The sequence below is a fragment of the Telmatherina bonti genome (assembly GCF_933228915.1).
Source record: "Telmatherina bonti genome assembly, chromosome: 22".
In the NCBI taxonomy this organism is placed as follows: Eukaryota; Metazoa; Chordata; class Actinopteri; order Atheriniformes; family Telmatherinidae; genus Telmatherina; species Telmatherina bonti.
The window spans coordinates 33,114,941-33,142,886 of NC_136631.1; the positions used below are offsets into that span (position 1 = coordinate 33,114,941).

At 40.8% G+C, this 27,946-nt stretch overlaps 1 protein-coding gene across 1 annotated transcript in view; it reads left to right on the forward strand.

Annotated features, from left to right (window-relative positions):
• Window positions 1–27,946, forward strand: part of atrn (attractin) — a gene marked incomplete at its 5' end in the record, with an annotated part of 183,902 nt that overhangs the window by 83,041 nt on the left and 72,915 nt on the right. Inside the window, one exon of the mRNA XM_079262522.1 lies at window positions 2,702–2,763. Coding sequence (XP_079118648.1) covers window positions 2,702–2,763 — 62 coding nt within the window. The remainder of the gene's footprint in view (window positions 1–2,701; window positions 2,764–27,946) is intronic.

The window sequence follows — 27,946 nt, forward strand, 5'->3', positions numbered from 1 at the left end:
CGGTGGTGAAAAATTTATTTTGAATATAAATTTTATATATATATATATATATATATATATATATATATATATATATATGATCAATTTTCCAGCCCGCTACATACACTACACCCCCCCACCCAATACAAAAAAAAAAAAAATGTAATAGGGTCAAATAAAGACCTCATATTAAAAAAAAACGTGACTTCCCTTTTCTCTTGTGTCGAGCTGTAAAGGGTTAAGTGGACGGCATTCCTTTCTCCTTTTTCTTTTAGATTTTCATGTCAGCTGGTTTCGTCTCTTCCTGTCAAGTGTCGGGATTTTTAGGATTTTACCTGTTTTACTATCTTTTGCACCTTTGTTTGAGCCTCCCTTTTCATGCACGCACACACTTACTAAATCGATTTCAACTTACTCATAATTATTGTTTATCCTTGTGAAGCAAATCAAAAATTGTAAGATATTTCGTAAAGATCAGGTCTTGATGGAAACATCCTGAAACCAGTTCAAAGCAAAACCAGTTTGATGGTCAAACATTAATTATGCACATATCTGGAAATAACACAACACATTTCTTCCAGTTTAATTCTGATCTGATTGCAGGATAAAGAACACACTGATTCCTCATCAGGCTGCTGGTGATTACATGTGTGATTAATGGGGCAGCACTGGTGACGCGAGGCTGGGAGCCACGTCAAGTCTAATCCATTTCCTGTTTGCTCAGACTGTGAGGAGGAGGATAAACATCAGCCGGGAACGACAGAAACAACCACGTGGATAATACTAAATGCTGATAATGGGAGAGGGTTTGGGGGGTGGTTAGACACTTCCTGCTGATAACGCCGCAGTCTTAAGAAAGAAGAAGAAGAAGCCGTCAGTTTTTGTGACAAAACGCTGCACGCTGTTGACACTTGAGATTAGCCGTGACAATATCTGCTCTGGTGTGTGCGCTCAGCGTGGCAGCCTGTTTGCACTTCCAGAATGGAGTTAGACGGCGATGACATGACCCACAATCACTTCTCCCCTCCGCTGAAGACGTTTCCCTGCAACAGGGACGTTGTGGGAAAAGTTCAGAGATATCTAATCACCTACAGAAGCTGAGGACTCTCTCAGGCCGCCGTGGTGTAGCAGAACGGGCTCCGGCGCTCCAGTCGACACAGTTTCTTTGATAATTCAGAGCTTTGGTTTTAATGGAATCCCTGCCAGTCACACGTCTGCACAGGAGTTTTACTTTAATCCTCTCATCTTTACCTCCCATTTAGATTCATGAGCATGAAATATTTCCTCCCAGTGATTTTCTCCTAATTACACGACCGTGACGAGGCTAAAGGGGGAAAAAAAGAACTCCTTTATTTATTTTGTGTTGGTTTCAGCATATTTTCAGCTTTCCATCTGCATGTTTTCCTTTCATGCAGTTTAGACGGAGCTCGTGTTGCTTTCAGTGCTCCTACATGATTGTTTCCACGACGACGCAGGACGGATGAGCTCGCAGTCGTTACTTAAAGATGGCAAACTTTCCCTGACCTGGAGTTTACCCAGCCTGATCTGTGCTGATGGCATCTTTTCCTAAAGTTTCCTCTTGGTCCGTCGACACCATGAGCTCGTCTCGAGTGTTCAACAGTCTGGATCTAAACGATCACACCGAGGATTCGCTGCTCCGCCGAAATCCACAGCAACACATTAGTGACCCAGATGGTGCTGACTACACTAGAAAAGCAGACCCAACACCCCTCCGAACACACCCCGCTGCCTAACCATCGTCTCATTTAGCGTCATTGAAGATTCATTCAGTCTCACTTATGATTTATTTATGAATATTTTCTTCTCATGCATATGATGTGATTCTTGGTCACATTAAGTTTTCAGGAACAAACCTGACATGAACTCTGCCGTCTGTTCTTTTCCTTCCTAAAGACGGAGGAATTAGGTGTTAATCCCAGCTTTGTCTGGGAATAATAATCAGGAATAGTAAGGAGTTTTGGTCCAAGGTGTCACAGTGAAAAGAGAGTGTGTGTGTGTGTGTGTGTGTGTGTGTGTGTGTGTGTGTGTGTGTGTGTGTGTGTGTGTGTGTGTGTGTGTGAGGGGAAGGGAGCTTTGCCACCGCAGTGCTGCCGTTCCACCAGAGAGGGGCAGCATTGCATCGCTGCAGGAACGTGTTCGTTTCGGGGTGAGGGCAGTAGGGTTGAACACCGCTGACGGTGTTACCCGTGGCAACCTTGATTAAGACAGGATGTTGCTGGAACAGTTGCACTTGTGATGATTGCACAGAGAACATTTGTGCCACGTGTGCAGGAATGAAGGGGTTCATACGCAGGCTGTGGGCAGCTGAGGGGCCGGATAGTGGCTTCTTGTCTCTTTGCCGTACGTCAGGTCTGGACGTCAGCTGAGCAGACTGACTGGGAAGCTCCCAGTTGCTGTGACACCATGAGGAAGAATAAACCGACAGTGACTTGACGTTATGATATTTGCTTAAAGATGTGTTGATACATCCTGACAGCACAGAAGCATAAATGTCAATTTAATGTATGACGTGGAACACACACATCTTCCCTGTGTGAGCATTTCCTGCCTGCTTTTGGAGCTTTTGTCAGATCTACAAGGTCACACAGAGTCTGACGCTCGTGTGTGTGAGCGAATAACGCTGACCTCTTGTTTTAAAATCCCCCTTATTAAAGCAGATTTCTGACTGCTTGTTGTCCTTTCTTTGTTTTTATCCCCACAGATTGCCTTTTCTCAGCACAGCAACTTCATGGATCTGGTGCAGTTCTTTGTCACGTTCTTCAGGTGAGTGCAAAGGATTTTTCCTGCAGTAAAAAACACGACTTTAAGAGACTTTTGTTCATTAGTAGGGGGATGCTTCCACACAGACATAAAGCAACGTCTGTTTTCTGCTTATTTACTGGTATAAAACCTGGAATGAAGTCTCACACTGAGATAAATACATAAAACAACCTCTTTTAGTCCTTTTCCTTGTCTTCTACTCTGAGATCTAAGCTGTGATGTGTGTCTGCACAAAAAGCACAATTACTTTGGATCATACATTCTTATTCCATTTCACCGAGGCTTTATTACATAAAGCTTATTGCAAGATGTGTGATATTACCTCGTTATCGTTCCAGACTATTAAATACAAGTAAATAAAAAGCCATGAAAGGAAAAGATGTTGCTACTGGCTGCTCCTCCTGCCAGCCCAGTCCTCTTCATTTACATCAATCCCAGTTAGGATGAAACCCACTGTGGGAGTAGTGGGACAGTTAACTCCTTTCCTTTCATGAACAATGGTCTGCTGTGCTGTTCGCCGGAGGAAATAATAAAGGAAGCAGTGAAGCTCTGTTTAGAGACTTCAACCAGCTCTTATCGTGACTTCTGGGTCATTTCACTCGTTTGGGAATCTGTCCAAGCAATAAGACGAGTCATCCCGGTCCTCTGTATTCCGGGCCAGTTTGGATTTCTGCTGACAGTTTACTACATCCTGAAGGATCAATTTCCTTCCAAAGGTCACCAACTTTCCTCTCCATAAAAAAAAACTCATTAAAGGTTTAATAATTATAATTACAATAATTATAATAATTAAACAGATGAGGAAATACAGTTGTGCTCATATGTCTTCATCCCCTGTCATTAAAGAAAAGGCTAAATTTACAACAGTCACTCAAATAACTGGAGACTTTAAAAAAAAAAAAGGAACTTAAAAAAAAGGAACAATAACTAAGAATTTGCAAAAATATAATTTAGTAATATAAGACACTGTTTTTTCATTTAATTGAGTTGAAGAAAGGAAACAAAACAAACAAAAAAAAGTGTCCTGGACAAATGACAGACTTTTCTGTTGAACAGTGGGACAAAATACCTGTCAACAGGTGCAGAAGTCTGACTGAGAGGAACAGAAAACACCTGACTGGAGCGGAAACATTAAAGGATTGTTCAACTAAATATTACTTTATAAGTGATGTAATATGTAATAAATTATCTTGTTTGTTTGCTTTATAAATCAAATATTTCTATTGAACCAGAATTAGAAAATAATGTCATGATTTTCAGAACATTTTTATTTATTATTACTTTAGTCAATTTCAGCTTATTTTACAGGCAGCTGTTTTTTTCCTTCTTTAATGAAAGGGTATGAATAAATATGAGCACTACTGTATGTTAATAAATGTAGACGAAGAAATATTTCAGGAGGGGAAAGAATCATTACATCCGTGTATCAGGATGCGGGTTAGAAACTAGTTGAAATTCTTACTAGCTCCATTATATTCTTAAAGGTTTGTACAGATGTACGTTTGTTAATGTTGAGGTTGTGAGTTTTAACATCTGGATAAATGTTTCGTCATAATGATCTGTTGGCTCGACTTCATCATTTGTTTGTCATCGTTTGAATCAGTCAACAACGCTTTGTTGTCATTGAAGAGACGAGCTTTTCTCCAGGACTCTGTTCTTCTGACAGACCTAAAATGGGAAAATATGTAATATTCCAGTAAATCTCACACTGGATAGAAATAAAAAAGCTTTCTGAGTGGGAAGGGTGGTGATATTTACTAGGTGTGGGAAAATTAAATTAAAAAATCGAATATCTGGATTTTTTTACTTTGCTATTTTAAATTTTATTTTATTTTTCTAAAAAAGTCAATTTTTTTAATTCATAAAAATAATCCTTTCTAAATTTCTTTGTAATTTTTTAAAATCATTTTTAATGATCTCTTTACTTGTTTTCTTGGCCATTATAGCAGCAGAATGATGGTCTGGCTACTGTGTTGATTTTTAATTGAAATCAAGAAAAATAATGTGCAAAACATAGTTTTGGACAATTTTTATGTTTTTAATCTTCAAAAATTAGCAATATCGAAGAATTGTGAGATTCGCAATTTAAATCGAATCTGCACCCAAAATATCAGAATCGAATAAAATCGGAACAAAGCATATCGTCACATCCCTGATATTTACCTCCAACACTCCAACAAGGAGGTCTGTTTTTATGTTTATGTTTTACTGCCGTTTATTTGTTTGTCTGATTGTGTTCAAGGTAAGTCAAAAAGTCATGGACGGATTTTTATTCAATTTTCAGGAGTTGTTGGGAATGTGAAAAGGAAGAACTGATTTAATTTTGGTGGTGATCCGAATCACCGTTTGGATCCAGGAGCTTTTTAAAGGCTTTGGCGGAGATTTGCGCTCTCTGAGTTCTTTTCTAGTTTATATTCAGTTTGGAGACGACTCCTGGCATCCAGAAAAACAAGCAAAGCGCTGCAGTTTGCCGACTCTGTTGATTTAAGCTCAAACATCATAATGTGGAAACTGCTTTCTGCCAGTCCTAACAGCCTTTTATTTCACCATGTAAGAAAAAAATGGAAAAAAAACGTCTATGTAATCATTGTTTGGAGAAACAAAACCATCATGACGAGGTTTGTCAGCGCTACCACAAACAAACCACGGATCTTATTTGTCTTGTTTGTGATGCAGCTCTGGAAATATGTTCCTCCCTTTGCAACAGATTTCAGTCCTTTTTCTTTCCTTTTCCTTCCTGTTTCCTGAGCTTTCCCATCAACATCACTCCATCCACATCTGATATTTTGCTGCATGTGGTCCAGTGTGAACTCTGCAGACGGAAGCACATGGAAGCAAACTCCCAAACTCATCAAGCTTTAGTTTTCTTTTGTCATACAATATTTACACATTACCAACCTGATGGCGACAAGCTGCCGCGTTTCTGTTCACATGAATTTATTTCGTTTTTAAACTGTTTCTGGCAGCCTGATGAGTGAAGCTGCGCCACACATCCTTGTCCTTGCTTCCTTTCTGACTAAATCCTCTTGTGTATCAGCGAAACCCGCCGCAGGTGGGTTATATGGCGGGTTTGACATTTTTACCAATCCAGCTGGCTGCTGCTGCAGGACACAAAGCTAAGAAGAAAAAATGAAATGAAATGAAAAATAAACTGGATGATGAGCATCACTACTGCAAACAGCTTTAGTTAGTTATTAACTGTACTTAGAGCATCTTCAGCCATTAACTCCACCTGATATTTATATGGTCTCAGGATTTTAGACGATGAAGATATCAGTCATTTCTTGATATAATAAACATGACCGCTTCCTCAGGAAAAGTTAATATCTGTTATGTTAACCCTAAAAGCTTTGCTAGACCTCCGATGTCCTCAAGCGATATTGTCGACAGTCTCTTAAGAACAGTAACCCTAACCCTAACCCCCATCCAGCTCCCATCCAGGAGGTGTACAATCCAGATGCTCTATATCAGGGGTCTCTAACTCGGGTCCTCGAGAGCTACCATCCTGCAGGTTTGTGTTTCCTCGCTGTGACACACCTGACCCAGATCAACGGCTCATTAACGGGCAGAAGATTACAACAAGTTGTTTTCTTTTAAATCAAGTGTGTTGTAGCAGGGAAACACTAAAACCTGCAGGATGGTAGACCCCTGTTCTATATGGTAACTCCATAATCCATGATAAAACCATTATTTATGTCTTTTTAATTATGAAAAAAATCGCAATCACGACTTTGTTGTGAAGAAACCACCATTTTGACATAGAAATTATAATTAAGTCACTACCTGTCAAACTTCCACATGAATAACAAGCTTATTGCCAGTCATGTCTAACCAAAGATCTGCAGAAAGTTGTATTTATGTGTGAAAAGAACAAAAATAATTCTCCTCTGTGGCTGAAATTAAGCCGAAAAGACATGTTTGATGCCCAGTGGAGCAAAAAAGCAGCTTAGTGGGAGTAAATAGTAGTATAAAATGTTCAGACTGATGATCCGTGTGTATTGCTACTCATACATTCTGTTTTCTTCTTCTGTTTGGCCTTCATGCTGCTGTATCTATTGATACATTTATTTTACAAAATGTTGAGTCTCATATTGTGACAACTGAGGCTGAAAACATAATGTCTATATGCTGACTGTGATTAAAAGGTTTGAGCTTTTAAAGACATTTTTACATATAAAAGACCAGGAGACCAAAAAATAGCAAATAACATAATGTAGATCTTTATTTACAAGCATATTCTACATGTAGTTGTGGGGATTGAATATGTGAAAGAAAATACTGTTACGCTGCTGTTTTTCAGGTTCAGTGTTGCCAGTTTTTCTAATTACACGACTTATTAGATTCGTAACAGGATTTTTACAGATATTCAGCTTTTTCTGCACGTTAGCGTCACATGTATGATGCAGCGTGTCTGTATCTGCTTCCCTTAGCAGTCTGCTGGAGCTGTCTAATGTTTACTGGGAGATAAATGTGCAAATAAATGGTGCGTGGTGTTACATGGAGATGGAACTGTTTTGCAGTCGCTCCCATCATTTTGAGCACCTGTGACACATCAGAGCTAATCAGCTTTGCTGGAATGTTAAACGAATTTCTTCTGTTGTGGTGTGTAACGACAGAGATGCCATTTTCCCCGTGCGAGGACTAAAAACGCCTGAGTGTTGGGCTGTGATGAGTCCTGCGGTCTGAAGTCTGCTTCTTCAGGATCGGCTGTAATGTCTTATCGATTTCAAAACGAGCTAGACTAAAAGTACACAAGTGTATTCCTGGCATGGCCTGCTGCATGTCTGTTGTTTCTCTGGAGGTTACTGTAAGTGTGTGTTTGTGTGTTTGTAACCCAAAGGAAAACAGCAGGTTTGTGTGGACAGAAAAACCTGCCAAGTCCTGCTGGTTTTATTGATCCAGCAGCCTATAACAGGCTGATGAAGAGGACTCCTTTATTTTAATATTTGCAATTGGCTAATTTCAGACACACTGAAGCTCAGATGGGGTGTAGTGATACTTCCATTTACAGAAGTGGATGAGTTCAGAGGTTAAATGAGCTTGTGGTATCATCTAATGTCTGAACCAAGTCAAAATTCTTCAGTCGCATCCATCCATGTGGACCTCCCTCTCCCCAACCACTTCTTCCAGCCCATCTAAGAGATGTGGTTCAGTGTTTCCGGGATCTTCCCCAGGCCCTCGTACTAGTGAAAGGTGCCTAGAAGACCCCAATGGGAAGATATCCCATTATCCCAACCAGAAGCCTGGAACTAGCCAACCTAGTTTGTCTTCACACAGAGGGGCATCAGCTTGCTCTGCACAAAAAAAGCACCTTTAAAGCTATCGCTGCTCTACCAGTATTGTACTTTCGGGGCTGTATTGTACCTTGATTTAACAATACTGGTCTATAAAAGGTAGAAACTGCAATGCAACAATGAAACACCTTTGAGGGTACCACCTCAGTGATCATACTCTGTTTCCCTAAGGGCACCTTTACAACAGCCTTTTTCATTCGAATCCGAGTCCATTTGCTCAGAAAGTCCACTTCGTTTGGGGAAAAGTGAATGCGCCAAACAAATTCTAAATCGGATCCAAGAAGTGGACTTGGTCCACCTACAAATGCAGGTCTTGGTCCGTTTCAAGCGGACCAAATACAGGAAGCAGACTACAAAAAAAAAGTCACTTCCTGCATATGGCGGAGCATTGCATTGTGGGTAAATACATAGTGATGGCGTTAAGGGTCCTCTGCCTCATCTGAGTTTCCTTATTCATGTGGGTCTTTTCCTCTTTTTTGCTAAATACTAGCGCAGCGCCACCTTTGGTTGGAATGGGGATATATTATTGTAAAGCTTTGGCGCGTTTGACCAAAATGAACATGATCTCTGTCCGCATGGATACACCCCTCTACAACTGAGCCCAGTCCCCAACCAGACAGAGTCTAGCAGACTATCCTCATGTGAATGCACCCTAAACGTATGAGTGTAAAGACCCCCCAGGATCACGACACTTCTAACTCCATCTCTAAAGGAGAGCCCAGCCACCGTGGGGAAGAAAATTTATTTGGTTCGTATCTGCTATATCGTTCCTTCCCACATCTCGGGACTAGAAGTGATAGTAGGATCGTAGAACAAACCAATCCAGAGCAGTCATGGCTGTGAACACTGTGCCAATCCTTTTCTTTTGACCCTCCTGCTCCATTATTCCCACATGTGAAAAAGACCCAGTGATTTCAGAGCCAGCTTCTGCAGCTGTTGATCAAACCACCTCCTGACCTCGATTCGCCTACCTGCTGGTGGTGACGAACGCGAGGGTCCCAACCTGTGTTCCTCAGACCCATCGGAGCCCCAGATGCTCACTCGTGAGCTCCCCTCCCAGGCTTCACTCCAGGGCGGTTCCTAGCTTTCCCATTCCAAACGTTCCAGTGCTGCTTGTTTCAGTACAGGTCACCTGAACGTATGAAATCACCATTAAACTGCTTTGTTAGCTCAGCTTTATGACAGGAAGCCAGACTTTGGGCAGCTTGTCTCCCGGGACTAGATGTTCTCCAGACTTTCATTGTCAGTAAATGGGGTTGATATTGAGCCCGAAAAGCAGTAAAGCACCTCCATCCCTTTGCATTCAAATGTCAGCCCTGCAGTCACTCGCCTATGTTGTCGGTATGTTTACACACCTGTCAGCATCACAATATTTGTTTGTCAGCAATTGCGGCGAACGATGTGCACCTGCTGCATGTTGGAAGCAGACATCCCAGGAACCCACAAACATCAGCCTTTTCTTTCTGCGGATCCTTCCTTCTCTTCCATCCTTTCCTTTGTTTACCGCCTCTCTCCTTCATTTATCATCCTTTCCACACCCCTCTCTCACCCCTTGCTTTTCCTCCTCATCTCCCACCTTTTCTCCTCTCCACATCTATCTCCTTTCATCTCGAGCTCTCTTACCCCCTTTTCCGTTATGTTTTCCTCCTTCATCCCCCCCCTTCTTCTGTCCTCACCACTTTTCCTTCGTCTCACTAAAACCACCCTCCACTCTCGCCCTCGTTTTCTTGCTCTTAATCCCACAGCGCTGTCTTGTTTTTGATGTGCATGCTGTCTGCCACTGATTCAGCACTGATGAGTCGAGCGCTAAAGTTAGCAAACCTTGTCCCTGTTTGCTGCCGCTTCTTTGGGCGCTGCGTTGTTTGTTTCGTGGGGGAGGAGAGGGATGCTAATTAACGTGAAAATTGTTTGCTCATCTTCATTCCGTCTTCCTCTGTTTCTTAATCTCGCTTTCCCCGTGCCAAGTTTCCCTGCGGGGACAGATGAAGGTGGTGCCATCCTGTTATCTTCAGCACCAGCACAGATACCCCCACAAGCTCTCTCCAGCCACAAAAACAGATGAATTAAACATCAGTGTGAGCAGAACACAGATGCATTCACATGTTTACATCCAGCTGTCCAGCAGTCCAGCAGCTTTCTTACCTCTCATTTGCAATGTTGAATCCCACCATTTACAGGATCTAACACCCCCGATTCCTGACGAATAAATCAACGTTTTGTGGATGTTTGACGAAATTAGCGTCGTCTCTTAATTAAAATCGACTGTTTACTTCCAGACATCAAAAATATGAAAATTTTAGGACGGTAATAGAAATGTTTTCATGAGCAACAGCCAAGTCTAAAATTAAAACTTGACAGCTAATGGAAGCTTTGAAGCAACAGTGACCTGAATGACACATTTCTTTGGCAAGCATCAATCTGAACTGCTGGATGGAGGAAACTAAAAACATACTTCATGACTGCATCCTTGCTGTGGAAATATTTAGTGTGCTTTTTGAAGTCTGAGATCCGACAACATCCAACTTCGTTTATCACTTCATCAGGAAAAGTTGATTTTTTAAACAGTGTATTTTGTTGATGAAGCAGATGCTTAGCAGAACCTCAGCAAAGTACATATGGAAATAAGACTGCATGAAGAGATTAAATTCCTGAGAGTCTTGGTAAATAAGGGAGACTTCAATACATATATATTAACATGACTGCATAAGAAAACTTGAGCTGGTATTTTTATTTTAGCTTTATGGCAAATTCTTCAGTATCAGTCTTTTTTTATAGTAAGAAAGCAATGTTTGGATACAGCTATAAATGTGTAAGAAGAAAGAATGATGATGAAACTATTGAGGTTTTAGACAACACCAACCATTTTATTTTTAAATGTTTCTTAAATCAGTGGGATCCCACCAGATTTCTTCATGGACTTGCTTGTATTTCACTTTTTGTTAGTAAAAGAAGAGAAATATTTCTGAACTTGTGTTTTAGATTGTAAACCTCATGTTGACCCACTGTTTTCTTTTTCATTTGTAACAAAACTTTGTTTATCACGTAATGATCAATATGTGAAGCTTGTATATCAGAAGATTTCTCTTCTGGGAACATAACGGCACAACTGTGCCGCTTGAAGACCACCACAGTCCAGGGGACTCTGTTCCATTGGGCAGGGAATCATGAAAAAAATTCACATATGTCTTTGGTTTGATTTGCTTGGCGCGGTTCTCCACAAATCACCACTGATCAATAAGGAAGAAGAAGAAAATCCGGCTCATTGACTTGCCAGGACTGAAAACTGCTTGTTCACCACAAGTAAACAATCAAGCTGCAATAAATGTATTCATTCTTGGGTTTTTGTTTTACTTTGGTGTTCAAAGCTCATGCAGTTTTCACAAAAATCGGTCCAATATGATCAGCAGGAGAGACAGCGAGCTATCCGGCATGTTTTGCTACGTCTCGGCCTTTTTTTGTTAACTGCATGTTCACTTTCACACTGCAAGTGGATCACAGTTTGGTTCTTTGTCTGTCTGCATGTTCAGCCCACTCCAAATGAATGGTATTATCTATGGAAGTGGGCCAGGACTTGTTCAAACCAGACCAAACAGTACCAGTGTGAGTGCGCCCATTAAGTCATGACCTCCACCAAGACAGAGGTCATGTATTTATTTATAGTTATTATAATAATAAAAAAAAAAACTATTAATGAATTTGGATGAGAAATGGAACAAGAAACGGGTGATTAGATTTGGGGTGCGATCCAAGAATTTCCTTTAACCCTATAAAATCAAACATATCATGTTTGATTTTATAGGGTGATACACAAAAGAGATTTTGCATCACTTTATGGTAAAAAAAACAAACAAAAAAAAAACTTTGGTCAGAATCCAGTTGAACACAATCTGATACTGGTCTTCTGCCTCCTAATAGATACCAGAAAGCAGAAGTTGAAACAATAATAGTTTTGAGGTATTACATATTTATTAATATTAAAGGGCCAAGTGAAAAAATGTGACTTTTTCTTGGGTTAAAGGGTTAAAGGATACTTGACTGAGAGGAGAAGGGGACAATTTAGCCTTAGCGTGTCTAACTAAAAAACAATGCCCACAATCACTGGTGTTAAGTAGCACTCCTCTGCAGCTGCTGCACTTAGTTAGGATACATTTCTAGGCCTGTTTCCATTCTACGCTGGGGTAGATTTCCATGAGCTTGGTTTTTGTTACCATTGCTTTGTTGACAAATGTGCCCTGAAGGATGGTTCAGTTTCATGGCTACTTCACTGTCTTGTAAATTTAAGAATGGTATGACACAAAATTTCCTGTATTTGCATGAAAAAAAAGTGAAATCACAATTTTGGAGGACTTTACAAACCCCAATGTTGAAATGAAGAGTGACCTCTTCAGTGTGCCTGATGTTAAAACTCCTGGGGTCTATGGTTAAAAGTCCATTGACAGCAATGTTTGGCTCGACAAGTATGTCAGCAAAGTAGTAAAGAGTGTTTTTTTTTTCTTTCTTTTTTTTTTTTAAAGAGTTCTCTGGAAAGTAAGGCTTTAAAAGCAAACTTGAGAGTTTTCTGTGTTGATTATTGTAATTTTATGCACTTTATTCAGAACAAATCATCTGTTCACGACTTCAACGTGTACAAAATGCCTGAACACTCACAAGGATGATATGTTATGAGCACATTACCCCTGTTTTCACTGCCCCCCCCCCGTATCTAATCCCTGTATGTCACACTTAAACTTCATTTTTAGGATGCGACATCACAAATAGATGTATTAGCTTATGGTAGTTAAGTGAAGCATGCACGGGACTGTAACTTTTTACAGTGTTTGAAATGGACGTAAATATAAAGGGAGCATAGAGGAGGTTTAAAGGTTAACCATCATCTCCCCTTATTTCATTACCAGAGGGGATTCACATGAGCTTCTACATGCCTGGGGTTTGTGTCATTGTGTTTTATCTGGACAAAGAACAGGTTTAAAAACATATTTTTAAATTTAAACTTTCATTAATTATGCTCTAATTAATTTTAGCTGTGCTGGAAGCGGTGAAACTATCAAGAGCAGCTAAATGTCAACAGAATAATTTGAAAAATACTTTGAGAAATATGTTAATAAGAATGGATGTAAATGATTCAAGTTTCATTTTCTGATTCTGACTTTGGGCTCTTGTTCATACGTTATCACCCAGAAAAGTCCAACGGAGAAACAGGGACTCATCTCAGTATCAGTCAGACTCATCGATATGCAAACCTTTTACACATTTTACACCAAGCTCATTCAAATCTACACCTATGGCTTCAGCCATCCTTGAGAAATGACATCTACTGTGGGATTAAATATTAAAATCCGAATTGCATTTAAAATTTTGCAATTCACTTGACTTTTGCAGCATTTTGTCACGGCCAAGTGAAATGACTTGAGTCCTCTCAGATGGGGAGGTGTGATGTGGTGAGGACCATGGCATTAAACAGAATACCAGGATGCCCACCCCCTCACACACACATTGTGACACATCCTGCTGCCATCAAGGAGACTTAAATTCTCCTGAGAAGCATGTTTTTGATGTAAAGATGGTCTTTTTACTTGTTGATGTTTCCACTCAGCATCTGTTTAACAGTTTCACAATTTTCAGTTCTTCCGTTGAAAGCTGCTTCAGCTTCCGTGTTTTCTTTCCATCGCATCAAAGTATTATAAGTAAACCTAGCGGTATCGATTCCCCATCAGAGTGAAGACACTCATAACTACCCGAGCCCCATCAGCATGCAGCAAAATGCACTCGCTGACCTCGTTTTCAACCATTTACCTTGTTAAAGCAGAGATGCTGATTAGTGTCGTCTCTCAGAGATTTTTGAGTCAGCAGCCTGGATGTGCATGTTGCACCCGATCCAGCTGTCAGCGAGGCCTCTGCTGCTCCTTCCTTCGTCCCTGGCGAAGCTTTTACCTCCTGTGCTGAACCTGCAACAGTCCCACTCTTGCATTTCACTGCTTTGCTGACAAGGAAGTACTGCAGTACTTCTGTTCTTCACTACAAACTCTCATGTTAATTTTTCCCCAATAGGGTACCTTCACCTGTTCAGTTACATGTTCTGATCAAATATGTAATCAGTCAAACACATGGCAGCAAATGGATACATCTAGTCATGTAGTCATGGTCAGGACGACTTGCTGAAGTTCAAACAGCATCACAATGAGGAAGAATGGAGATTTAAGTGACTTTGAACATGGCATGGCAGATGGTTGTGTATTTTCACCATAGACTGTATATAGAGATAGACGGAGCCTCTGTGACGTCACCCGTAGGTTTCTGAAGAGCTGAATTGAAGCTCGGTGGGCGGTTCCTACCATCGCCATCTTGGCAGGGGCATGCGTGTTGTCTCACCTGGAAAATACAAATATGGGCAAAGAGGTGGAGCTGAGAGGGGGGGCTGTGAGCGTCGTGGTGGATGATTGACATCGAGCGAACGCAGAGCTTTCTGTAGCTAAGAGCTAACCGAGCTAACCCGGAGATAACAGGAGCTAACCAGCTAACTGAGGTCAGCAGGCTAAAGCTAAGTCACATTGTTAACCGAATAAAAACCACGGTTGTTCTACGTTCTTCTTACTTGAAGTGGGAGATCGGGTACCCGTCAATCAAAAGGACACGCCCCTAAATATGCCGAACTTCAAGATTAAATTACTTTTAAACGGGGAGTTAGAAAAAATTTCCTCCCCCCCACAGTTGTCATGAAGGTAAACCTGACCTATTGAACCAAAAATGGATTTTTGAACCAGGATGTAAACATGTTTATTTCTGCTGTAAACATTTTTATTTCACTCTGGGATTCACTCTGTTTTGGAGCCACTAGTGGATGAAGGGGGAACTGCAGTTTCATGCACTTCCGCATAGGCTTCACTTTATACCGCCGAAGGCTCCGTCCATCTTTCTTATATGGTCGATGATTTTCACACACAACCATCTCTAGAGTTTACAGAAAATGGTCTGAAAGAGAGAAAATATCCAGTAAGCAGCAGTTGTCTGGACCAAAATGTCGCGCTGATGTCAGAGGAGAATGGACAGACTGGTTGGGGTTGATGGAAACAGGAAATCAGATAAGCACTGGTTCCAACCAGGATATGCAGAATAACATCTCTGACCTTGAAGTGGATGGTCTCCAGCAGCAGAAGACCACACAAGGTGCCACTTCTGTCAGCTAAGAAGAAACTGAGGCTAAAATTCACACAGACTCACCAGAACTGGACAATAGAAGATGGAGAAACGTTGCTGCTGACCATGTCCATCCCTTTCTGAGCACAGTGGAGCATCTTCTGATGGAAACTTCCAGCAGGATGATGCACCATGTCACCAAGCTCGCATCATCTCCACCATGACGATGAGTTCACTGTCCTCCAACGGCTCCACAGTCACCAGATCTCAGTCCAGCAGTGCAGCTTTGGGATGTGGTGGAACGGGAGATTCTCATCATGATGTGCAGCAACTGTGTGATGCTTCATGTCAATATGGAGCAAAACCTCTGAGGAACGTTTCCACCTTGTTGGATCTTTGGCACCAAGAACAAAGGAGGTCCAACGTGGTCTTAGCAGCAGGGAAACAGTTTAATTTATTGTATTTATTTCTACTCAAAGATATCAGCCGCCATGTTTTATGTTTTACATGTTTTCCATGTTTTCTTTAACTGCTTCGGTGAGTATCGAGCTAACCGACAGCTCAGTTCTTCTGTACTTTGGCCTGTCGTGGTCGTATGCAGACATGTGAAAGCAATATTTCATGTTGTCCCTTTTTTTGTAGACCACACCGTTTTCAGGGGCTACAAAATATTTTGACAGCTTACTTGAGAAGCTTTTGCTCCTCAGCCTGGGACTTAATCATAATTATTTTCTGTTGCAAGCCAGTGAAGTGGAACATGAGAAATTACCATTCCAGTTTCTCAGACTTCTCCCCCATCTGGACACCTGAAAATACTGCTATTGAAAAGGGGAAAGAAAAAAAGCGCGAGTACCTCGCCTTCATGGAAAGCCATTAGGGACTCGCTGTGTTGCTCTCAGACACTATAATGGCCACTCTTGCATATTTTGGCAGCTGGAAGCAGCTTGCAATAGTTTTTGTGATCATCTTTTGCTCCAACACATCCACACCTACATCTCTCTTTCATACATGGAGGGCAGCTGGCTTTTTTCTTGTGCTATGTGCCATCTGAGCTACGTGAATGTCCTCCTCCTTTCCCCTCACACAGAAAATACATTCACTAATATTTTCCTTCTCCTGTTTCCTTTAAAACTTCAAATTCCAACATGCACGGCTGCACTTGTTTAGAGTGAACCAAAAGCAATCGATTGTAAATGTCTGTTTAAACTAAAACCTGTTAACTAAAAACACATAATTCTCTATAATTTCTCTGTGGCGTTTGTTTTCACCGCATCCATTTGGAGCTGAAAACCTCTTCTGTCCTGTAGTCTGAAAAGAGATCAATCACAACAGCTGGCTGAAAGGGAAGTGACATTGACCCAAACTGTGATATGAGCGGTGCAGTAGGTGTGCTGACTGTCGGTTCAAACACATGCTTGGGTTTGGACACAAACGTCAGTCTGGATTAGTGTCACTGGCTCCGGTGATGGGCTGGAAGGTGCATGATTGACAACAAGACCCGATGAAGCAGACCAGCTTCTGAAAATAGTGAGCTCCGGTCATCTGTGTGAGACACTGCAGCAAACAGATGTGACGGGGTGGAGGTGGATGATTGGATCTCAGCTGGCAGAATCTTCTGCAGCATATGAAGTTGTCAGATTCATGCAGTCATCATTTGTTCTCAAACAAAATGAGGAGCACCCGTCCTCTTCGGCTCAGCCACCACCTCTCTGTGGTCACTTTAGATTCAAATTAAAAACTTAAATTCTTTCAGCTGTATTTTTATAGATTTAACTCACAACAAAGTCATCTCAAGGCCCTTTAAGGGACACAGCCCAATTCAATCCAGTTCATTGCTGTCCAGGTAAAACAAATCCATTCCATGATCCACATTAGGGCAGTTTATAGTAACTGTGTTCTTATAAACCAGTTGATAAGAAGTGATATATAGTTAAGAAAACCTTCTTCTCTTTGATTCAGGCCCTCACCCTGAGCATGCATGGGGCAGTTGAGAGGAAATCATCCCTTTAAACTGGAAGGAAACCAGAACCAGAAAGGAAGGGAGTGGAGAGAACAAGAAAGAGGGTTCCTGAGGTTCAAAACTTTTAATCAAGGGATATCTGCTGTGAAAGAAAAAGAAGTTCATGACAGAAATATCTTTGTCTGCATTTGTGCTTGTTGGAGAAAGTTAGTAAAATGTAGAGCAGCGCTCAGTGCTTCATGGGGTCGTCCCCCAGCAGTCTAAGCCTACGGCGGCAGAGCTAAAGAGCTGTTAAATCACCACTTTGATCATGATACAGCAGTATATCAATTTAATGGATAGTGATTCAGTGTTTGTAGATATCTCAAATTCATTCACAATTTCATTTCCATTCAATTTGATAAGGAAGGGTTGTTGTTCAGTGTAGCACATGTGTGAACTGTAAGAAGAACCATGAAGAAGAACCATAATGAGTCCCTAAAGACACCTTTTTATGTCTGCAAAGGGACCATAAACGATCCGTAATAGCAGCCAGAAAGCAGAACTATGTGTAGTTGGTTGGAATCAAAATTATTCAGACACCACTGCTAATTACTGGCAATATGTACAAACTAGCAGCTGTTTTCAATAAACAAATCAAAGAAGAACCATATAAATAGCTCAATGCAACTAATATCATTTGGTTTCTTCAAATTCAACAGAAAATGTCACTTTCAGTGACCTCAAAATGATTCAAGCCCGTCATGACGAGCATTTTTAGTGTTTAACAGAACACCCTTTGGCTTTTATGATCCTGCTACAAACGGGATGCATGGCCAGACGGCAGCTTTCCTGTGGAATCGCAGTCCATTCCTCATGGACAAAGGTTTCCTTTTTTAAATGCCATGAAAAGTTATCAATGGGAATCAAGTCAGGCAACTGTGATGGCTGCTCTGATATCTTGCAGGACTCCTTTTGAAACAAGGCTTTGGTGGATTTTGAGGTATGCTTTGTACCTGGTCTAGTTACGTTGAAGCTTCAGCTTCCTCACAGATGGCATCATGTTTTCTCTCAGGATTTCCTGATACTTGATTGAATCCACATGCTGGAGGTTTCTAGTGCCAGAAGAAGCAAAGCAGCCCAGACCATCACTTCCCCACCACCATGCTTCCCTGTAGGCAAAGCGTTATTTTCAGCAAATGCTTCATTTTTCCTCTTCCAGACATAACACTGTTCCCTGAGAGTTCCAGTTTTGTTTCATCGCTCCACAGAACAGCATCCCAAAACCTCTAAGGCTTGTTTCTGTAGTGTTGAGGAGAGTGGAGGGGACTTTTCTGGTGCTTTTGGGTTAGTAGTGGTGCATGTCTGGGTATGGAGACCTCCAGTATGTAGTGTGCCCCTTATTGTGGAAACTTAAACCTTTGCGCCTGCTGCCACAAAGTCTTGCTTCAGGACTTTCTGGTAGCTGCCACTTATAGCTTCCTCTTTCTGGCACATCCACTGTTCCTTCAACTGGAAATGTGCGAACTATGCTTCGAACTATACCTCTTGGAACATTCATTGATCTCTAACCTCTGGAAGCTTTGGACCATTTTCTTGACTTAGCCATCTCTAACATTCAATCCAATGTCATAGTCAAGAGTCTAGGTGTCTGAGGTGTTCCATCTCTGAAGCAACCAATGAAAACCTTGACTGGTTATATCAGGTGAGCTTGAATCCTCATGAGACTGCAGTGATCACTGAAAGAGGCCTTTTCTGTTGAATGTAGACAAATCACTTTAGTTAGGGTGTGTATTGGCAAGAATCTGGCAATTCGATATGTATCACAATTCGCTCTAATATATGTAGCCACCAATACGATATATTGCGATGTATCAGGAAACTATTAACAAGACAATATATTATTTTTCTCTACTAGTTGTAAATACTGAACGCTGTTGCGTGTTTGATCAACTTACTAAATAAGAACTGCATGTCTCTGCAGAATAAATAAAATTAGTGATCTTTATGTACAAGATGAATAAAGAAATGAAAATCTGCCTCATCAGTAAAAATTAGTTGTTTGATAAAAATTGATACTTTGCTTTTGAATATCGATATAATATTGTCACACAAAATATTGCAATATTTTGATATTTTCTTACCCCCTAATGCTGGTTTTGTTATTCATTTATTTTGCTATTTAAATGTTTTTTCTTTTGTTCATTTCCAAGTAGGACTGGGCGATATGACTATGTATATCCTTTGGATGATAGAAAATGTCTATCGTTTCATATATCGTTTACGCCACAGTAAGGTGCTTTACTGCAGTATTTTAGGTCAAGATGCGTATTACGGTATGCACGCTGCAATACATAAACAGACATGGTGGAAGACGGTAGCAGACAGAGCAGAATAACTCACTTAAAGATGACCAGCCAGCCCAAACTGATGAGCTTGTTCCTAATAGAGGGGAAGTTTCTGTTGCATAGATGCGGTTTGGATATAAAAAAAGACTGACATGGAACTGACCACAGACTAGCTCACACTATTCAGACTACAACTGTACCTGAAACAATCCCACATTTGGTTTAACTTTGAGATCCGAGCTTCCCTCTGGTGAGAAACACTTATCTGGATTAAAAGTTTTCACTGAAACTGTAATCCAGATGTTTTACAGTGTTCAGTGTCTCAAAACATCTGATTGATACACAGTTACAATTTCTTTGCAGCAGTTTTTGCCCTGTAGAAGTAACAGCAGTAGAACAACAGTAGAAGTCTTCAGCTACAGATAGAACTGCAGTAGAGATTGTCTTTATTTTAAACCTGAGGTGTTGCCATCAGTCTGTCAGCAGTTTCTCAGAGTAGTTTGTCTCATGTTACCAAGGCTGTTGGTGTTTGGTTTTATGTTGAGCATATATGTGCATGAAGTGATTTTCTGCAGTATTACCAGCATCAGCTGGGGCCGACTGCAGTGGAGAAACCTGATTTTACGTTTATCTGCAGGAGCAGCTGCAAGTTTCTAATGATGTTAAAGAGCATCAATGCTGTAGCTTTGACAGCTGCATCTCACATGCAGTGTAATAATGAAATGTTGTTTTGGGAGTATTCTTGTCGGTGTTATGGACTCATTTCTTCAGGCAATTAAAATAAATGTTGATGACTCATCCTTCACTCGGATCCTTGTTCCAGTCTTCTGTCCAATGTGCTGTACGGCATTTAACACAAACCACTGATGTTAAACACAATTTGTCAAAGATCTGGACTACAAAGGAAATAAAATCCCCACAAATCTGGCAAATTATAAACTGCCTGCTTCAGTCCAAGCTGCAGAAACAGACTGGATGTGTGTTTTGTTTGTAAAACATTTCTAAAGGGTGTGTTGGTATTGGATAGATTGTGTTTTTATAAGAAGAGTTAGCTTTTTTTTTTATATTTAAAAAAAAAAAAAGTTTTTGTTAGTTTTTTAGGTTGTTAAAGATGTATTATGTAACTTTTTGACCTTAAAACTTCGCGACCTGGACTTGTTTGATGACGCAGTGACATCTATCATGTATTTTTGGAGCTGCTGCTTCCCAGCAGGGTCCCAATGCTGGGAAACCAACACTATACAACCTTTACAACGTTTTTACGACGTGACGTTGCAGCTTCACGGTATCATAGGAAACTGGCTGTTTTGAACATGCAGTGTTTCAGCAAAGAAATGCAAGAGGATTAAAATAGAGAAGAGACAAAACAAGAATTATCATAAGATCGTCTTTTGCTGGCTGGAGAAAGTTAACTTGGCTTGGCTGAATTAGCCGTCAACAGGAGGCGGTGATGGGAAAAATGGCAAAGGTTCTGTAGTGTGTCTTTAAATGGTATTTAAATGGAAATATCCTGTTAGCTACAGCTTGGTGAATTGGTCTTTTTTGGTTTTTTAATAATTTTTTTTAGGACATTCCTTTTTTGTTTTTTTTCATCCATTTTTGAATTGATATCTTGTTTTATGTGTCGTGTTTTATTTAGGTAGATATTTTTATTTTACACAATCACCACTTGTCCTCGTTGTTTAACGCATCTCATTATTTGTTTTAAACTTCCACATGCCAATGTTGTTGAAGTAATTCTGTGCATTTACATGGGCGTTTTAATTCCTCTTTATTTCCCAATAAAAGTTAATTCCGCTTTAAACGTTACCTCGTCCTGTCCCGATGACACGCGTTGTTTCGCCTCCCGTGTTCGGTGGTCTGTCTTTCTTCTCCTTCTCAGTTGCTTTCAATTGTGAAGTAGTATGCTCGAGTTGAGCTGCTACTTCACATTTATAATAAAAATAGCTTATTATGTAGTTTTTACAAGTTACGACTGAAAAGACGAGAATCAGGGAGCCAACTTTGTTTATTTCCGGTATACGTCATACGTCATGTGCCCCAGCTGTCCAATCAGAACCCTTCCCAACCCGCTGCTCTAAAGAGGAATTAAGTAAGGAAGTGTTTTATGTAAACCTTCATTCTGTATTATTTTCGTGTAAACTTGTAGGGGAATTACGAATAATTTAATTACAAATGATTAATTCTGAATTAAAACACATCATGTAACGGTAGCCATTGTGTGTATTCTGGTGTGGAGCTGTTGTTTCAAACACTAACACTTCTTCACTCTGAGTGTTGTGTTTGCCCTTTAGCTTCTTCTTTGTGGTGCAGATTGACAGACTCCTCTCTCGTCCCCATGAGACAGCTGAGAGAAAAAGAGTCAGAGAGATCCTGAACCTGCTTTAAAACCCTGCCCGTCTGTCCTGAGGGGCCTCTCCAGGTGCTCAGCATCCTCTGCTGCCACAATCCCTGCTGCCTCTCCAGCTTCCTCGTCTCTGTTCTTTCTCATTTTCTCCTTTTTGCTCTCTTCATCTCAATCTGAGCGTTTGTGTCTTTACCTCGCTGCTCTGCTGTATTTCCTCTCACTGCCTGTTTGCTTTTTCTTCATTCCCTTCACATTCCGAGCCTTTCTCTTCATCTTCCTCCCTACCTGCCTCTCCTTCTGCCTCCCTTTTCTTAACTCTTCTTCACCTCTTGCTTCGTCCCTTCTCTTATCTTATTTCTTTTCCTTCTCCAGCTTGAACACTCCTCTCTGTATCTGACCTCTTTGTCAGGTTGAAGATCGAGCAGATAAAGTGCAAGAAACATCTTTCAACCAAACCTTCTTCTGATGGGTCCGCCATGAGCTGAAAGCTGCTCTGTGTCTGATTAATTATTGATAAACCGGATTACTCGATTTGACTCTGAGCTTTTTCTCTGTGTTCCCCCTTCTTTTTTAAAATTTTTTTTTATTCCCCTCACCTGAGTGAAGAGGAGAGCACCGGGAGGCTAAAAATAACTTACTCATTTACTCACAGAGTAAATGTCTTATCATGCTCGGGACATTCGCGTGTTCAGGTCCTAACAGAGGAAGTTTCAGTCGGGTTAGAAAGGTAAACCAGGAGCTTCTCATGAACCAGACCTGAGTAAGGGATGGTCTGAAATCCAGGATCAGGTTATTGTTTGTGGTCAGAAAGTCAACGTGCAGAGAATAAAAGGTGCAAAGCCTCAGCTAATAGGTTTTCTTTGCTCCCATGTCACTTCTCTATTTTTAAATCCTCATATTCCGTCTGCAGTTTTTTCCCCTTTCGCAGCAGCTTTTGTATTTTTTCACGAGTTTTTGCTACATCAGTGTTTCCCTTGCAGACGCGTGTGCAATCTTTTCCACTTAGCTGTTTTAGTCAAATTACATTTACACAAGCAAAATAAGGGTCAAGTCACAAATTTGAGCAGGGTCAGCTGCAATCCAGCTGGGTTTTCCATGTTTACCTGCTCCAACACACCTGACTCAAATGAATGAGTCATTGTGCAGACGTTCCATAGGTTGTTCGATCCATTTGACATGACCCAGGTGGGTTGAAGCAGAAATATGTTGAAAACCTGCAGGAATTTGGTTCTTGTAGGACCGGAATGACCCGGTAACCCTACGTTACATGACACAACAACAACTCTGATAACGTTGGGACATTTTGTAGAACGTAAATAAAAACAGAATAAAATAATTTACTAATTATTCTTGACCTATATTCAGTTGAATACATCACAAAGAAATGTAATGTTCAAACTGATAAACTTTACAGTGTTTTAGCAAATATTCACTGACTTTGACTTTGATACCTGTGTGGGTGCAGCAGGACTGACCTGTTAGCTTTAGACCTCAGGGTTCTTTTTCACTCAACACACTTCTGGAAGCAAAAGTCCAGAAACCAGTTCTCTTTTTTTTTGTCATTTTAATGGTAAAAACAAAAAGCAAAAATTGCACAAAGCAACTCAAATCTAGACTTTTCTACAAAACAAACAGAAATGTGTTGCTCCAGGGTCCAGTGGCTTCTGATCTTCTTTTCTATTGTTTTTTGCAGTCTCAATCAAAATTTAGCAACCAGCGTGTCACCACTCATTCGTCAGGAAATTCTCAATTTTACTGCAACACAGAACTTCAACATATAAAAATTAAACATCACAAAGCTTTGACAACTGAAAGCTTAATAACTGCAAAAGAAATATGGCTACAATAACCTGCATCATGTTCCAGGAAAGCTCAGATAGGGGTAACAACTCAACTTTAATTATAAAGCCCTTTAAAACAACCAAAGTTGGTTCGATCCTTGGCTGGGGAAAGGTTTGGCCGGTGGCCTTTCTGTGTGGACTTTGCATGTTCTCTTCGTGTATGCGTGGGTTCTCTCCGGGTTCTCCGGCTTCCTCCCACCGTCCAAAGACATGCATGTTAGGTTAATTGGTTACTCTAAATTGCCCCAGGAGTGAGTGTGAGTGTAGGTGGTTGTTTGTCTCTGTGTGGCCCTGCGATGGACTGGCGAGCTGTCCCTGTCATTCGCCCAAAGACTGCTGGGATAGGCTCCAGCTTCCCCGCGACCCTGAATGGATTAAGCGGTTCAGAAAATGAATGAATGAATGAATGAATTAAAACCAAAATATAGCACACTGACAAGAAGCAGACTCACACTGGGTTAAAAGCCAAGGAATAAAAATGGGTCTTGAGAAAAGTTTTAAAAATGGACAGTAAGCACTCAACAAACACCTGTTTGGATCATCATACAGGTCAGTGGGCTTATTGGACACAGTGGGGGTGCCCTGGTTGGGTATAAAAAGGAGCCACTCCGACTGGCTCAGTCATTCAGACAATACCAGCCAGATTCTGCGAGGATAACAATAGCGTGCAGGTTAGCGTACAGGTTTGCACTGGCCTGCCTGCAGTGCAAACCTGTCTTCCACTAAAGAATGTTGCAGATTATGAAGCACAATATACCACATTCATCACAGCAGACTGTTAAGCAACTGCAGGTGTACATCAAGTAAGGATGGGACAGAATTCCACCTGCAAAGCTTCAACCATTCGTGTCTCTACTCCCCAATTTGCTTACTGGGTGTTGTTAAAAGGGAAGGCCATGGAACACAGTAACAAACCTGTCCATGTCCCTGCTTTACTAGAATGCCTTGCAGGCATCAAATATGAGATATCAGATGCTAATTTAACACAATTACTTCTATTTATATCATGTCACAAGCTGTTAAACTTTTTCCTAGATGTGTGTCTGTGAGTTTCCTGATCCAGCTCTGCCAGCTGGCCAGTATTTTTCCGTTCGCTCTTGTTTTCTGGTTACAAAGTCGCATCGAATGAATTTGGCTCAGAAGAGGCGTCATTGCAACAAACGTTTACTTCTCAGTGCGCCACTTTTTAAATGATCAAAACACAGAGTTTTGGTTTGTAGAAGTAAAATAAACATGTCTGCAGCCACAAACTGACTTATACAGAAAGAGCAAGTATGTTCCATCAATCCCAGCTCTGTAGCACACAGCCCTGCCCCTCAAGGATTCCTGGGAGACGAACCAGTCCTACTGCCCCAGGAAGAGCTTTTTTTTTTTTTTTAAACTCACAGTAATGTTTGTGGAAATGTTGGAAAGTCCCAGTAAATGCAAGAAATACCTTTTGAGGTTTTATGTCTCATATGCTTCCTGACACATTGGCTGGTACCAAACTGAGAAATTACAAAAAAATTAAAGTGAAATATTCTGTGTTCAGTCAGAAATTTACCCTATAAACCCAAACGTCTCATATTTGACACAGTTTCTGAGACATTTTGCTCAGAAACTTTGTTCAGAATCCTGTTGAACACAATCGGATATTTGTCTAATTGATGTAGAATGTAGAACTCAAATAAATTTGATTTATCACATGGTTATGAATGGTAATATCCCCCAAAAAATAATATTTTTTATTATTTATCATTTTTTAAAATTAATATTATTTATTTATTTTTTGTTAAACTCAGCCTTATAAGGAGATAAAGGGCCTTTAAAGGCACACTACAGAACTTTGGCCATTTTCCCGTCACACGGCTCCTATTGACAGCTAAGTCGCCATCCATCTTGCATCCTACCTGACCTGTTAGCTCTCTCCAGTCAGCAAAAGACGTGTTCTTATTATTAGTCTTGTCCCTTTCTCTCTTTTAATCTTCTTGCATTTCTTTGCTGAATCAGCGACACTGCATGTTAAAAACAGCTAGTTCCTTATTATACCATGAAGTGAAACGTCACGTCCCGAATGTAAAGGTTCTAAAGTGCCGTATCTCCGCCTCAGGACGCTGCTGGGTAGCAGCGGCTCTAGAAATACACATGATAGATGTCACTGTGTCATCGAACAAATCCGACACGTGGAGTTTTAAGGTCAGAAAGTTACATAATACATTTTTAACTGTTAAATGACAAATAAGCTCTTCTTCCAACTAAAAACACGAGACTACATCCTGTGTGAACAGAAAAGTGAAAGTCTGTTAACATGAACATGGAAACCTTTTCTAACTCACCCGTTTAAAAGGGATTTAATCTCGAAGTTCGGCATATTTAGGGGCGTGTCCTTTTGATTGACAAGTACTCGATCTCCCGCATCAAGTAAGAAGAACGTAGAACAACCGCGGTTTTAAGACGGTTAACAACGTGACTTAGCTTTAGCCCGCTTACCTCTGTTAGCTGGTTATCTCCGGGTTAGCTCAGTTAGCTCTCAACTACAGGCAGCTCGGAGTTCACTCGATGTCAATCATCCACCATGACGCTCACAGCCCCCCTCTCAGCTCCACCTCTTTGCCCATATTTGTATTTTCTGGGCGAGACGACACGCATGCCCCTGCCAAGATGGTGATGATAGGAACCGCCCACCAAGCTTCAATTCAGCCCTTCAGAAACCTACGGGTGATATCATGGAGGCTCCATCCATTTTTTTTACACATACAGTCTATGGTCTTCCCAAACCAGTTTACTCACCATAATAACTTTCTTCAAGTGCAAATTAATTTTTAATTAATTAAATTTTTTTTTTTTGTTCTTTTCTTTTAGCAGGTACTTATACATCCTGTTAAAGCTTTAAATGAAATTCTATATTTCCAACGCCGTGGACGTAGAAAAGGTTTCTGATGAAGATCTTTCTCATCTTGACACAGATTCAGTGTAAAACTCTTGGCTCATGGACTGACTGAACACATAGTTCCAGGTTGTTCTCTATCAACAATAAGACTCCTATTACAAATCACACATAAGTTCTCGTCCCTGGTTTAATTCATGCAGGTTTAAGGTTTTTTTTTTTTAATGGCACAATATGATTAAATCTTTTTTTGTTGGACACCAAATTGCAAAAATGGTTGTTTTAGTCTGCCTTTGGTTGAAAATTATTTATTTTTATTTAAGAATAAACCTGTGTACCCTGGTGGGAGACGAAACATGAAAACAAATCCAGCTAGATGTCAGTGTGCACACTGTGGCAGCTCACTGCATCCACTGTTCCTCCTGTTGTGCCAAATTGGGTTTTAGCCGCTTCCCTCATTTTGTTCAGAGCCAAATGCAAGATTAGCGAGTACACAAACAATTCAAAGCTCCACAGCTTATACTGCCGCTTGTTTTGCTGCTGCCTTTATTCTGTTTCAGGTAGTTGGTTTGTCTGAAAGGTCTCACCTTCCTGCAGGTGCTGCAGGGTTTAGTGATGAAAAGAGGCGGGCAGAATCGGACCTCCGAGCAACTGCTGGAGGAATGTGGTTTGGTGGACGAGACTTAGCGGCTACGGTGAAAATGAAACACTATTTGGCTGCTGGGTGATCCCCCCCCCGCCAGCAGCAGGCAGGTTTAGTCGACAACAGACCCTGTGTGCTGGTGTTTGCACTCTGAGTGTTGTCTTGCTGTCAGGTTAACCAGTGACGCGTCACCTTCTGCAGCCCGTGGCTATAAACCACTTCAGCTGGCTCCGCTTCCACACTGCAAACTGTCATCAAATTTAACCTGATATGATTAAAGGTTTGAACATATGCCCTTTTGGAAAGTTGTGTGTTCTTTCATTTCCATAATCAGACTGCTTTACCTGCTGGGCAGCCATGACTCAGCATGTAGACCGGTCACCCCCCAACTGGAAGGTCATATATACGATATTTGTATATAAATACATGATTATTATATGGTTTCACCATTTCAGAGTCAACATCAGTCACCACTTTTTATGATAAACACTTTTGGAGGAGTCTTCCTCAGGAAAAGTTAATAGTTCACCCTGAACATAAACTGCTACTGAGAATCACTCAGTGAGCTGTGGCAGTTTCCACAAGGGGTGCCCAAACTTTTGCTTACTGCTATACTTGACCGTCCGTTTCTTTCTGGCTCTGCTCCAGTTGGTTATTTTCCCTGATTAAATACTTAGTTTGCAGAGAGACAGAACACCGCTCTCCGATTAAAAAAAAACAACAAAAAAAAAACACAAAAAGGAATAAAATTACATTCACCTTTGTTTTTTTTCT